At 39.8% G+C, this 14,567-nt stretch overlaps 1 protein-coding gene across 1 annotated transcript in view; it reads right to left on the reverse strand.

Moving 5' to 3' along the window:
* Positions 1 to 13,444: 13,444 nt before the first annotated feature.
* hgd (homogentisate 1,2-dioxygenase) overlaps positions 13,445 to 14,567 on the reverse strand; it is a 35,099-nt gene continuing 33,976 nt past the window's right edge. Inside the window, exons 13-14 of the mRNA XM_028799414.2 lie at positions 14,255 to 14,436; positions 13,445 to 13,730 (exon numbers count right to left, since the gene is read on the reverse strand). Of these exons, the coding sequence (XP_028655247.1) occupies positions 13,587 to 13,730; positions 14,255 to 14,436 (326 nt within the window). The 3' untranslated portion in view covers positions 13,445 to 13,586. The remainder of the gene's footprint in view (positions 13,731 to 14,254; positions 14,437 to 14,567) is intronic.

Below are 14,567 nucleotides of genomic sequence, written 5' to 3' on the forward strand. Positions count from 1 at the left end.
TGGAAAACCCGGTTACAATGCAATTAATCTAAAAGGGAGAAAATTCTGTGCGTCATGAGAAACTGCTTTTTTTTTTCTTTGACAGAATTTAGAAATGGTCATCCAGTGGAGGATCTTGGGAAATCCTTGGGATTAAGTTTAGAGATTAAAATATAAGAAGCTATCAAACTGAGTGTGATAAAGTAAATTTGCAGAGGGGTATAATGCCAGAAGAAACAACTTTGAAGAATAAGTGCTTACAAACTGAGAACAACAAGTTGTCAACTATCTCACTTACAAATGTCTTTCAGTGTGTCAGTGCATGTTCCTGTGTGTGCCTACATGATATTTTAAAACATCATGCATCTCTTTGCCAATCACTAGGTCTGGTCCTATAATAAACTGAGCACATTACAAAAATCTCAGTTAAATTAAATGATTTCTAGGGCAGTTATGGTTGGACTTAAGTTACACTGTTTTTGAACGACATAAAAATAACGACTCTGAATGTAGCAAGACAAATAAGATGTAACTTGTTTGAAAAAGACAGGCCACATTGGGCCACTACGCTAAAAATGAACTTCTCTCGACGTTTTTGACATCATAGAATTAGAATCTGAACTTAACTCGATAGGCACTATTTGACTGTATCACCAAACTACCATTTTCATGGAAGTAAAACGTACTTGTAAATCTGGTGCCTCTTTTAAAACATCCCTTTGTAACAAAGTGCAGATGTCTTCCCGCAAGCGACTGGAAAGTAAGCATATATTCCAGTTGTAAGTGGGCTCTGTTTTCAAAGGATGTCATCCTGGTCTTTAAATATTCCTCTTCCACAGTTCAATAGAATTTCCTTGAGAGGGCACACCTTGGACCCCCGAAGGCGCCTGGAGCTGCGATGCTTTTAGTCTACGATTTGATGTTCATTCCAGATCGGTCACTGGTGGTTGTTAAACGGTGTCGTATTATAATAAGAATAGAACCGCATCAGCCGTTTAATGTCATCGATCAGGTACTTTTTCTCCTCCTCCACGTGTCTGCGCTGCACTCGATGGAAATCTCGTTTCTTCCGTAAATCCACCAACATCTTCTCTCTTTGCACAGCCGTTGCTTTGAAACACTCGATCTCCTTAGTAAGCCGTTTGATTTCGCTTTCAAGAAGCTGGTTGTGAGTGTGAATGTCGGGAGCCGAACACATCTGCTTCACAGTTAACAAACCTGGCATAATTTCATACCACTCGGACTGAAAGCTGGCGAAGGTCTTGTTCATCCCTGCTTTAATTAAGAAGTTCCGCAAGAAATCGTCCACCACCTCGGAATGTTCTAATGCAAAGAGTTTTGTCAAGATAGGCCGCTGAAACGTCGCCTCCATGTCTTCAACACGCACCTTCACCTCGCTGCTGTCATCCCCCGGGCTTAAGTCATCGTCTGATTCCATCTCTTCATACTGTTCGGAACTCTCGTCTTTTTCCATATTTGATGCTCTCTATAATCTAAGCTTATAAAAAAGACTTTTTGCCAGTTGTTGAAGGAAATACTTCACTTTACACTACAAATTCTAAAACAAAATTCTGCCCGTAAATAACGAAAAATTCAAAAGCTCGAACACTCCCGAACAACGTTAACAAATGAACTCTGACACAGCTTTGACTTGACCTAAAAATATAACAGGCGGGGCTATGGGTGAGGGGCGTGGCTTGACTACAATTATTCAACCAACTATTGGGTAATCATCTATCAATCTGTTGTTGCTTTCGGTTACCACGTCTCGGTTATTGTCACAATTGTTGTGTACATACAACATTGTTCCAGATTTCTTGCTCAGATATTTGACCTCATTTTTGTTAATATGCTACCTTCACGTCCTGCCGCAGACAGGGGAGCCTCCAGATTTTTAGCTGGGTGGCCAGAAAGGGCCAGTAAATCTCATGAGGTAGCACATTTAAAGTCTACACCATGGGCAATTTGCAGTTATTAATATACTATTAGGATTACGTAATAGGGATATTATTGTAGAGAGAGCAGAAATCGGATTATTCTTTGGCCTATTGAATACCAATTTGCCAAATTCTAATTCGAAGGAAACCTCTGCAGTAGCCTACTGCTGATAAATACCTTGTATTGTACTTAATAATTATAAACTTATAGGAATATTCTGTCTATAATTATTATATAATAATTAAGAGTGAATGGTGTATTGCAAAATCTTAATGGTCCTGTTGCACCACAACCCAGATTTAATTTTCAATATTCCACTTTAAACTAATCACATAACAAATCAAACATTTACACAGGAGTAAATGGCTTATACTAATACACAATCATACTTTAAGTATTCACACATTTTTGTCTTCTGTTCAGCTCCCTATCAGTCAAGTAGTCATCCATTTACAGATGAACTGGCAAAGGTACATTTATTTTATGTATGAAAAACAGGTTGAACAGAAGCTTATAATTAACCTTAGTTACAGTTATAAAACATAATCCATGTAAAGTGACTAAGCTTAACTTGCCAGCTACGCTACGTGACTAGCGAATGTGGGCTAGTTAGTTACATTAGGTTGCGTTTCTTACTGTACCTCTTCTGTAGCTTTAGCCGCCATTCAAACAGAATCACTTCAGTCATCACAACCGTCCTCAGAGAAGAACCGTCAGCGTTATCAGCAGCAGCACACACAGCGCTGGGAGGCGCAGAGGTTCTTAAACCTTTGGATCCATCCATCCATCCATTTTCCAACCCGTTGAATCCGAACACAGGGTCACGGGGGTCTGCTGGAGCCAATCCCAGCCAACACAGGACACAAGGCAGGAACCAATCCTGGGCAGGGTGCCAACCCACGGCAGACCTTTGGACGACCCAAATAAGCGTGTCCGTAACATATAGGAACACGAGAAAACGTTTATTTCCATAATGACAGCAGAGCTGTGCATAGCCAAATAATAATGGCCATACAATAACAATAATATAAACGTTTTTGTTTCCAAGAATATTACTAGAAGATTAAAGTGGGAAACGAATACTTTGTTAATTAAACGAATAATTCTCATTCAAAACTAAATAGATTCCTAAGATATCACTGTCAGTGTAAATGTTAAGTGTTAACTTTAATAAAACAGAGAGAAGTAAAAAATGATAACAGGTGGTATGATATGAGGGTATTATTTATGAAAGGGCGGACACTTAATTTAAGTCACTTGATTCCTGGCGCTTGGTAAGGAATAAAGTTCTCAAAAAATAATTAATCGATGCAGCTTAGTCAGTGTGTCTTAAATAACAATTTTTAAAAATGTTTTTTTTAAATGCGATCACGATTAACAAAACAACTTGTTCTGGTCCAGTAAACATGTTGATAGTGGTCTCAGAAAAAAGAAGATCAACAGTTTTGTAAATGAGTAGTGTAGCAGAATTAGCATATACTTGCTAACCATATAATTAAATACTAGCCAACTCGCCGCACAATTATTTTTTGATGGCTGAACACTTCCTGAAAGACACAGTTGTCCAAATGGGGTGGGTTTGGGGATACGACTGTGAGTGAATGAAATTATGGAACTCTGGAGAGAGCAACATACAATTGTCCGTGACTGAAAACTGGTCTTGGCAGATACAGGCATATCTTTTTGAAAGTTTGGCCCTGTGCCTTATTAATTGTCATTGCAAAGGCCAATCTAACAGGAAATTGTCTGCATGTAAAAGTAAAAGGCAAATTTGAATCTGATGGGGTCAGGGATATCCGGGGAATAAGGACAGTTTGTGAGGTAGGAGCTGCGATTGTTTAACACTCCAGTACATTGCGGTGAATGCTGGTAACAGTCAGTCTAGTGCCATTACAGAGACTTCTTGCTGGCATGAGGTTTCTGAGAAGCATGACCACTGAACCAATTTTAATTTTGAGTTTATGCGGAGGCATGCCAGTGGGAGTAAGACTGTTAAGAAATTCTTTGGGGAATGAAAGTTGATTTGCGGGATCGTCTTTGACGATGGAGTCAATGCTGGTGAAAGTTACTTCGTCGGTAGGGATAAGTTTCAGTACTTGTTCATTAAGGTGTAGCGAGTCTTCGTTGGTGACGCTTAATATAGCTTGCATACTGAGTTGTTCCGGAGTCACAGTTGAGAAGTCGATGTCGCCATATAGTTGTTGAACGGGATCAGAAATAAAAGGAAAACAATGTGAAGATAATGGAACGTGGGAGGAGGGTTAGAGTTGGCGGGCGGGGCTCTGTCTTGCGTGCGTGCGTATCCCATGGTTGGGAGACTTGGTGGATTATTTATAGAAAGGCAGCCGGAACCGAAAAGAACAATGAAAAGTTAACGTGGCTCAGAGATGCATGTGGACTGTAGCAGAGACGAAAGCGACTGAGGCAGTGTTTGGTGAGGTGTTGCGTGCTGGCACATGAGCAGGCAGTGTGCATGCCTCGAGAGCGAGGGTGGACTCGGGAGGAGGGTTAGAGTTGGCGGGCGGGGCTCTGTGAGTTGGCAGGCGTGGCTCTGTCGTGCGTATCCCATGGTCTCTGTCTTGCGTGCCATAGTCGGCTGCTTAGTGAATTGTTGGTGGGTGGGGCTCCGTCTTGCTTGCCATGGTCTTAGTGAAATATATATATACATTGTATCTCATGAACAGTACATTGTGTCTCGTTAATGGTGGTAAATGGCTTCTTATTATTAAGTTGATTGTTGCAAAAAATAATGGTCTTTCAGGGACTGAATTTGACACTCCTAGAGCCTCGTTTCGTTGCATGGGTTCAAGCATGAAAATAAATGCACACAAAAAAAAACAGGAAAATGCTTAAGCCAAAAAAAATTGATTTATAAAACTTGATGTGTGCACATTTATATGCAGTTGACCCTTTATAGATCACATTCATTTTGTAAATGTGTGTATGTGAATGCTCTCTTGAACGCAGCCCTGAAACAGCCATATATGGACTATGCTAATCAACCTCACACATATGCAATCACAATGCGGCAGAACGTCATTGACTGGTAGAGCAGCTTCCCACCTGATACGCAGAGAGTGTCCGGCTGCACTCTGTAATTGAGAGCACGAGATCACGCGTGGCATTATAGCGCCTCTCATCTGTTTCTTGGGGATCAGGGAAAGGTGTACAGGCTAGCATCTATCACCTGGTACATGTAACAACATGATTGTTGTTAAAGTAAATAGTACAGGCCATATGAAGCGCTGAGGGTTTAGCTACTTCTAACCAATAAGCCATTCACCACAAGCAGTACCATCACGTCTGAAAGCTCTTTGTCTCAGAATATCAGTCTCATTTTGACATCACAGTTGACTTGTTGACTTCTCATGCTTAACAAAAGCAGGGTCCTTCTCAGTAAATCCCTTATTGCAATATGAGTGCAATAAATTCCTCTGATTATGTTAGGAAAGCCAGACACTGTTGCAAATTGCCTTTTTCATGTTGGCAAAAATGTGTTATATTTTAGGTATGTACACCCACAGCATACGAAAACTGGATGTAGTGCCTTGTTGGTCAGCTAATGGCTTCCAGCACAGCTGGCATGATGGAGTGAAGCTTGGCTGAGATATTCTGGATCTGTCAGCCAGCTCCCTGAAAAGTGACAATAGGCACCCGATTTAAACTGAAGAAAAAATAAAAAGTTCTTCGGTGAAAATACGCAGCATTAACCCTCTTAAAAGGGAATTAAGATACAGTCAGTACGTTTCTCACTTTTGAGGTGTGATATGTTTGTCACGTCAACGCACATTATAAAAACGGCTCAGTGAAATGAATTATTATTCACGTGAGTCATCATTTAGCTTGGTTTTGCCCCATTTCTCTACTTGATCAAGGGTGTCATCATTTCCCAGTTTCTCTGAAATGTTGCATACACATGGGTCAGAGTTATTATAAATATACTCTTGTTTCCCCTTCAGGTTTCCCAGTGTTTCTGTGGGAAGTTGCATATGCACGTTTCAAGCATCTTCTTGGCTTGGTGGTCATCTGTTAGCTCACATTGCATCTTACTGTTTGGCTGCTGGTTAAAGTAAGAAAGAAGGGATAAAGAGTGGGCTGTGAAGTTTAAAGAGCAAGTCACTTAAAATTAAGACAGAAGAAGTCTATTTATTTAACAGTGGTGACTGGTTACTAACTAAAGTGACTGGTACAAAACCCAGCGGCCTTTCGGAATCTGTTAGACACCCTTGATCTACAGCAATGCTGATGTCAGCGCCGCCCTAGGGGTGTGCGGGGCCTAGGGCTGCGGGTCCGGTTACGTCAAACGCTGTTACCGGTGTGTGTGGACTGTATAAGCTTGATGCGGGAATTTAATAAAAATAATGTTAACATATACTGGATTTTCTTATTATAGTATATTCAGCTAAATTTTTGCAAGATAACACGCGGACTTTATCAAAATATAACTAGAGAATATAACTTGACGCATCCGCTCAAACGGGATATGCGGACCTCAAAAGCTGGGCCCCCTTAGGCGCGTGGGGCCTGGGGTGGTTGTCCCACTTGCCACCCCCAAATGCCACTCTTGGTCAGCGGTAGCCATCACTCCCCTTGCACAAATACGTAAGACTCATTCTGAAGATTATTTTGGTGCACATGACAGAAGGAAAAAAAAAAAAACAGACCGCCACCTGCTGGATTTTCATAAGCACTACATTTTTTTATCCAAATCACAAAATGGGTGAGATAACGCACTCAATGCTCAAATGCAATAATAAATAATAAGAATAAAAAAGAATATTTTTTCCTCCTCACCTCCACCTATGCTATTTTACCCTGTAGTAATTAAGATTATGAAGTAGCTGAGGTTACCTCTTGTCAATCAACAATTTCTTGTGCTGTCTAGATAGATAGATAGATAGATAGATAGATAGATAGATAGATAGATAGATAGATAGATAGATAGATAGATAGATAGATACTTTATTAATCCCAAGGGGAAATTCACCTAAGCAGGCGGCACGGTGGCGCAGTGGTAGCGCTGCTGCCTCGCAGTTAGGAGACCCGGGTTTGCTTCCCGGGTCCTCCCTGCGTGGAGTTTGCATGTTCTCCCCGTGTCTGCGTGGGTTTCCTCCGGGCGCTCCGGTTTCCTCCCACAGTCCAAAGACATGCAGGTTCGGTGGATTGGCGATTCTAAATTGGCCCTAGTGTGTGCTTGGTGTGTGGGTGTGTTTGTGTGTGTCCTGCGGTGGGTTGGCACCCTGCCCAGGATTGTTTCCTGCCTTGTGCCCTGTGTTGGCTGGGATTGGCTCCAGCAGACCCCCGTGACCCTGTGTTCGGATTCAGCGGGTTGGAAAATGGATGGATGGATGGAAATTCACCTATTGGTCATCCCACTCATTTATGCTTGGAAGAAATAATAAATTACAGATTTTTTTATATGCAGCTTTTTGCCAATTGTTTTTTATGGAAATGGCTGCACCTCTAGATGCTTGGGTCAGATCTGATATACTTTATATTTGTGCTATATTTGTTGCATGAGATTGTACCAGGTAATCATCACATGGAAAACCTGAATGCTACCTTGGGTCTCTAGCTTGTTATTCCTTTCCAACAATAACTGCAATGGTGCTGTCGAGGGTGTGCACAAACGTAACAAACTGCTTAAGAGCTCTTTCTTCCACACCCTACCACAGCTTTTACACAATATATAAGACTTTATTTTATCTACTGCTTTCCAGCTCTTTTAAAGATTTTTTTTTTCTCCTAACCATTCTGATGTGGCCTTACCAGTGTATGTTGAATCAGAGAAGAATTCGTTATCCTCAAACTCTGACACTAATATTGTTATGCTTAGTCTGATGTTTTAATAGCGCAATGCGGTTTTTACTTGTTTCCAGACTTAATAGCCCACAAGTTGGTCAAAACTTACACTTTTGATTAATCTGTTTGTAGAAGATAGGTCCACCACTCCTGAGGAGTATTTGGTTTAATTTTGGAAACGTTTGGGTAAATATTCATGTACTTAATGAGCAATGATTGACTACTTTAGGCTCGGTTTTTGCCAGGCCTTGCAAGTTTGACTTTACATGATGGTAGAGGTCTGCAGATTCCTTGATGTTGCTTTGTTTTTCTTGGTCTTGGATACATTTTGACAGGACATCCACATTAATGAAGAGTATTAGACTATTTACCAGAACTTAAACTTTGTCTTTTTCAGAGAAATACATTTGGAGGTTTTCAGAAACTTCTTTTGATGATAGCATGTTGTGACTTTAGAAAACGAGTGCTGATTACTTTGATAGTACCAACCAATGTTACTCAGATTTATGTTGGGCAGTGCCAACCTGTTTGAGGCCTGCTTTTTGACAGCAGTATTGAAACCAGTTGTTCCTATTTATCTTTTCAATTGGATTGATTTTACTAGTGGGGTAGAAACACTTTAACGCTGGAAGACGGCCATGTGTGATTAGCTTACACTTCAAACCAAATAAAGGAAACAACAAACTTTTTTTTAAAACAAACAACATAAGGAATTGACCCAAATATATTTTATGTAACGTAGAAAATCAGAAGGGTAAAATATATTTTTTCACTGTAATGTTTGTAAGTATGTGACATGGCTGCCAAAAACCTCATTAAGACTATTCTCTTTCAAATGTGATCTCAAGGGAGTTTTACATTTTCATTAAATTTTTTATTTGCTCATTTTTGGACCAGTGTAGGTACATCCATCATGCTATCCATCCCTTTTTCTAACCCTCTTATCTAGGTTAGTGTTTTGGGAATGAGAGTCTATTTCAGGAACATTGGGTGTAAAGATGGGTACAATTGTGGATGAGATGCCAGTCTGTTGAGGGGCACACGCATGTTAATATCTTCGCTGACTCATTCAGGGTATTTTTAGGAACACCAAAAAACCTAAAACACACATCTTTGCAGTGTGGCAGGATAACCAAGCAGACATGGGAGAACCTGCAATGCCTGCACTGGCAGTGCCCACGCTTGCATTAAATCAAGCGCTTCTGAGTTGTGAGGAGGCAATGCTAGCTAGAGTGCCTCCTTGTGTAAAATCATGAAAATGAGACAAAAAAGTTCAATGTTACCATTAGAAATCTAAAAAATGTTTTAATTTATCACAGTGAAGAGTGATTCAGGTTTTTGAAAATTGCAATGCTAACGTTTATGGCTTTGCTTCCATGCTGTAACTTAGCTAGCAGTGTAAGTTTACTCATTTGTTGCACAAGAGCATATTGTATTTTAGTGCCATTAAATTTAAGGCAAATTCAGAAAACTGTTGGATCCTTGTTAATTTATGACACTGCTTTGGTTCATACATTTCATATTTGGCCATTTAATCATATGTGTGATTGATTGATACTAGGAAGCTCTAGATGGATGATTAACGACTAATTCATTTATTTTGCAAACTGTCTTATTCCATTTTGTACTTTTGGTGCCAAATAGCAGTTGTATTTCAAAAACAGGACTGGATGTTACAATCCATAATGTTTCTGCAGCACAATTGTCTTCCGAAGAAGATGGCCACTAGGCGATGTTACTACCACAAGCACACATCGTCAGTTGTGCACCTCCGAATCATTGGGTGTTTCGGCCTTTTATCACAAGACATCCTTTGCTAAGGCAGGCCCACCACTGGCTGATCAGACCTGGGCATGTGTCTTGTTGTCAGCTGGTCACCTTGGCTATCCAAACAGCATCTTTCCTTTTCTGTCACAGCCAATGGCTGCTACTTTCAGCGGTGGTGGGCAGCTCTTTGATTGCTTTCCTTTTGGCCTGCCCTCTGACACCTATTTCTCTAAGGAACTCTGCTGTTGAACTGACTACAAAGCCCCTGAACCCCACTTCACCGGGGTGTATTTCACTTTCCACACTCTGTCCTCTGCTTCAGCTGCTAGGTTGAAGAACCACAGCTTCTTGCGTTCATCAGCTTCATCGACCACATCATCCCATGGGACAGTTAGATCAATGATGCAGGCATGTTTGTTGGAGTGGGAACCGAGGACCTGGTCTGGTCGCAAGGTGCTTGTTGCAATCTCTGATGGAAAAACGAGTCTCTGGCCTAGGTCTACGCACATTTGCCAGTCCCTGGCTGCATTCAGTGGTCCTGACTTGTCAGTTGAGGGGTTTGTCTTCAGTTTTTTATCCCTCCTTGATAAACGATGGAATTTGTTAGTGCACTGCCTGGTTGTTAATAGTTATGGTGTTGATGGTTAGTCGATTGCATTGACGTTCTACTGCGAAGTGCTTTAACACTTGATTGTGTTGCCAGGTGTATTCATCTTGTGTTAAGCTGGTCTTGCATCTGACCAAGATGTACTTAAGGGTTGCTGGAGCTGTACACAGAGGACAAACCGGATTCTGTCCCAGCCAGAGATTTAAGTTTATGGGAGAGGGCAGGGGGTTATATGTGGCCTTGATGATAAAACTCAACCTATTTGACTCCATGCTCCACAGTTCATTTAATGTGATTTTCCTCTTTTCAGCACCATCCCACCTCATCCAGTGGCCTTGTCTCACTTGTCCTTTGCCTTTTGACCAACTGTGTGTTTCTTCCTGTTGGCACACCTCCTCTATACCCATGGTCTGACATTCATTTGGGGTTGCCTTCTGCCAGGTTATTGTTTCCAGGCCAAAGCCTCTTCTGCCTTTGTAGATGTGGCCAACTATATGTTGGTGCTGGCAGACAGATTTAGCTTCCAGCACAGCTGAGGTTGGAGTCCACTTCTTCCCTGTTGCCAGGTTAGGAGCAATTTCTCTCACTACCGGGTCCTGAGATTCTGTGAAGGACATGACCAGCCTTGCCATGGCACATTTGAATTCCTCCACTAGGTCAGAGATTGGCAATGAGAGGAATCCATTCCCATAGATTCTAATGCTGCTGAGGCACCTTGGTAGTCCAAGGTAGTCACTTGGCATATTTTTTTGTATTCAGCATGTACATTATAACAAAATGGATGACATTGCATAGTGAACTAATTTGAATTTCTGGTTTTAGTGCTTTATTATACAGTAATACATTGTAGTCATATTTTCTTTGTCCTGCTGTAGTAACTGAATGGTAAATAGAAATGAATACTTTAGTTACAGTAAGGTAGGAGGAATGTTTAGCGGGATGAGCTTTTAATTTAATTATTATGTTTGCCCAGATCTGTCTTTGCATTGACCTTAATGGAGACCTAGACTTGATAACCCAGGGTTAAAAATCGGGAGTGGTCTCCCCTCAGCTCTCTTGTATACTCAGATATGAGGATGGATATTTGAGGAATAAACCACAAGACAATGATTATATTTTTATATTATGTAAATTAAAGAACCATCAACAACAAATCAAATCAAATGAATAATATTTTGAACAATTATTATAAAAGTAAATTTGAATAAATCGGACTCTGCAGCTACACGAATAAAGTGGTAAATTACCACTTCCAGTTAACAGAAATAGCTCAAAAGTTGATAGAAATCTATGTTTTGTACCCAATACTTGTATGCAAAATTTAGTTGACTTAAATGAAAGCGTGCTCAAGTTATTGTTTTTACATGCACACACAGACATATTTCAAATGGTATTTTTGGACTCAGAGAGGTCTAAAACGTCGAGATTCATCAAAATGGAATTTGTGGAGGATTCCAATACTTTCCCTACACTTTGTATACGAGAAAGTCAGGGATGTCTAAAACGTCGAGATTCATCAAAATCTCGACATCGAATCTTTGGAAGATTACAATACTTTCCCTATAATTTGTATGTGAGAAGGTAAAAAGGTGATCAATCTGTTTGCCATTGCTGTAGATCTGTATCCCACATTGTCTGCCATTAAGGGCTAGCTGCTTGTTGCCCAAGTGCTGCAATGCTGATTTAGATTGTGTGTTGATTTTATTTTGTGAACTGTGCTATAGAATAGAAGAGTGTCAGTCATTTTGTACATGAAGCCAACAGCACATCAAACTAGAATGTTAAAACATAACTTATAGTTAGTTAAGACAATTGTAGAATCAACAGAATGCTTGTTTCTTTTGTGGGAAATCAAGATGTACACCTATGAACCTGTTTGAATGCTGACATTTAGAGTTGTAAAGACAAAAGGAACATTACCAGTTACCTACATTGTTCAAAAATTAAAAGGACTGTGCCTGCTCTCCAAACAATAACCAAGTAGCATGTAAAATATTCCTCTAAACATTTCTTCATAACTGCAATCCTGGACAACAAGAAGGAAAAAAAATATTTAGCTAGATATAAGTGTTTATGGAGGTGGAGAGAAGGGCTTTGGATTTGAAATGGCTAAATTGCTACCCTTGGTGCAGTTTGACACCCCGTGTATGTCACTAAGACCATCTGTGGTACAGCTGTAAAAACTGCATATGAGCAATTGTATCCTGCTTTTGGATGATTGAATCAGCCAAATCTAAAATAATAATATTTAACATAACTTAACACTCTCAAGTCTAAGTTATTCAGCTCAGGTTTATAAGAGGCTGAAGCATATTCTGGCAACAGTGGGTGCGAGGCAGGAATCAGTCCGTCACCGGGCCCACTTATGCACGTCGCATCCCTGTACCAAATCTGAATCACTAAATAACCTAACATGCATGTCTTTGGGGATGTGGGAGAGAAAACCCACAGGAACACGTAGAGAACATGAAACAAAATGTGAACAATGACAGTACTGCAGATTACAATCCAAGATGCTGGATTCATGAGGCTTCTGCATTAACCACTGTGCCACCACACTGTCCTAATAGCAAGAATAAAAACAAATCACACTACATTTTTATATGTGTAAAAGTTCTGTCTCCTAATGAACTAAGATAGCACTCTGATTTCCCTGTTTTTGTTTTAATTAGTAACTTTGTTTTACAGTAGAAAGAAACACAGCCAGTTGGTGATTTGCTTAGTGCTTTGTTAGCTGTGTCTCCCTATGAGGTCTTTTTTCTTCTGTTTACTTTGTCATTTGGAAAATGGATGCAGATGTTTTATGTTTTATGTCTGTTTAACCTTATTATTCTTAATTAAGAGATTTCTTTGTGTTGTGCAGTTTGATAATAATGGGCAGGCAAACTAAGAGCAGCCTTGGGTTAATGTGTGCTCTGTACATTATGTGGGTGTATATGTTGTTATTGTATATTTTGCTAATGCACCATTATTTAGAAACAGTTTAAGAAAGTTTGATGATACGGATAATACACCCGCTATTTGACTCACCTGAGCCAGGTTAGCATGTTTTTCTTTCATTTGAGCTGCTCTTTATTGATATTTTTTTCCCATCTTGTTTCATCAGCATTGGCAGGTTTGATTTATTAGTTGTGGCAGAGACCCCCAAAAGAGTAAAGTTTTATTGATCACAACCACCTAAATAATGAATTGGCACATGCAGCACTAAGAAAGTGTTGGCAGAATGTATTTTCATTTTGCTCTTTTAATATACAGCCATTTCTATACAGCCTGTAAATAGATATGAACGACATCTTTTCAGCAGCCTGTAAAACAGATTAATTGTTAGACAAGAATGACTTAATGCTAGGGTTTCAGAAGAGTTTACAAGATTATTTTATTTTCATATTATAACCGAGGAGGCAACAGTGCAGGATACTCTAAGTATCTTGGTAGAATTAATTATTTGTAAAGATTACTGTATCAGACGAAAGAGGAGGCTGCCCATCTTAGATTATTTGGTGCTACTCTTCCAGTTGGGATTAAAATGACTTTTTAGTGGTTCCCAGCACTTTTGGTAATTTTTATCCAATCGATTGCAGGTCTCTAAGCCCCATTTTGTCACTGCCATGCTGAATGATGACTCAAACATAAATGCCTGAAAAACAGTAATGCAGGATAAACCTTAGAAAGTGCACAGAAAAATGAAACTGTAAAAAATACGTACAAGTCCACATTGTGCGCTCCATAGTACAAGCAATTCCTGTTTAATATATGGAAGACCACACATTTCTTTGCCAGCGGTGCCATCGGCCCCTTACTGATAGCCACTTTTTCTTTGTTTTTGTTTTCACTTGCACCAAACACAGTATCTTAGCTGCCTAATTTAATGTGTATACATGACATTTTCCTATAATGGACTTAATATATGTACTGACTATTGTGAAATATGGATAAGGCAGATAAGCAAAAACAACAGATCATTTAATGAATATAAGTAACTCCTCCTCCCCCCAAAGTAATGCTTAATTAATCCATTAACTTCTTTTTGGTAAACTGTAAAATATTCTTAGCATTTTTGTAAAAGAAATGGAGGCGAAATATTTAAGAAAAAAATTGCACTTTGTTTCTTTAACAGTAATGGGTTTTGCTACACTCCATATTCTAGCACAGTGTACATACCATGGTCCCTTCAGCAACTCGCTCTGGCTGTAGGTCTGCTGTGCTTGCCTTCTCGAAACAGTCGGCATCTGGTCCATGTGGTGTCATGATGCTATGGAGACTGCCTCCTCCTGGTTGAAACCCTTGTTCTTTAGCCTCATAATGGCCTTTAATCAAGCCCATAAATTCACTCATGCAGTTCCCTAAAAGCAATATCATGTTAATTGACATATTTACATTGTTTTGATGAATGTTTTCATACATGTGAGCCACTCTGAATGAGGGAAAGCAGCTTGGGGAAACAGTCATTTCTTATCATTACAGGTGCATTTAA

This window comes from Erpetoichthys calabaricus, chromosome 4, assembly GCF_900747795.2.
Source record: "Erpetoichthys calabaricus chromosome 4, fErpCal1.3, whole genome shotgun sequence".
In the NCBI taxonomy this organism is placed as follows: Eukaryota; Metazoa; Chordata; class Cladistia; order Polypteriformes; family Polypteridae; genus Erpetoichthys; species Erpetoichthys calabaricus.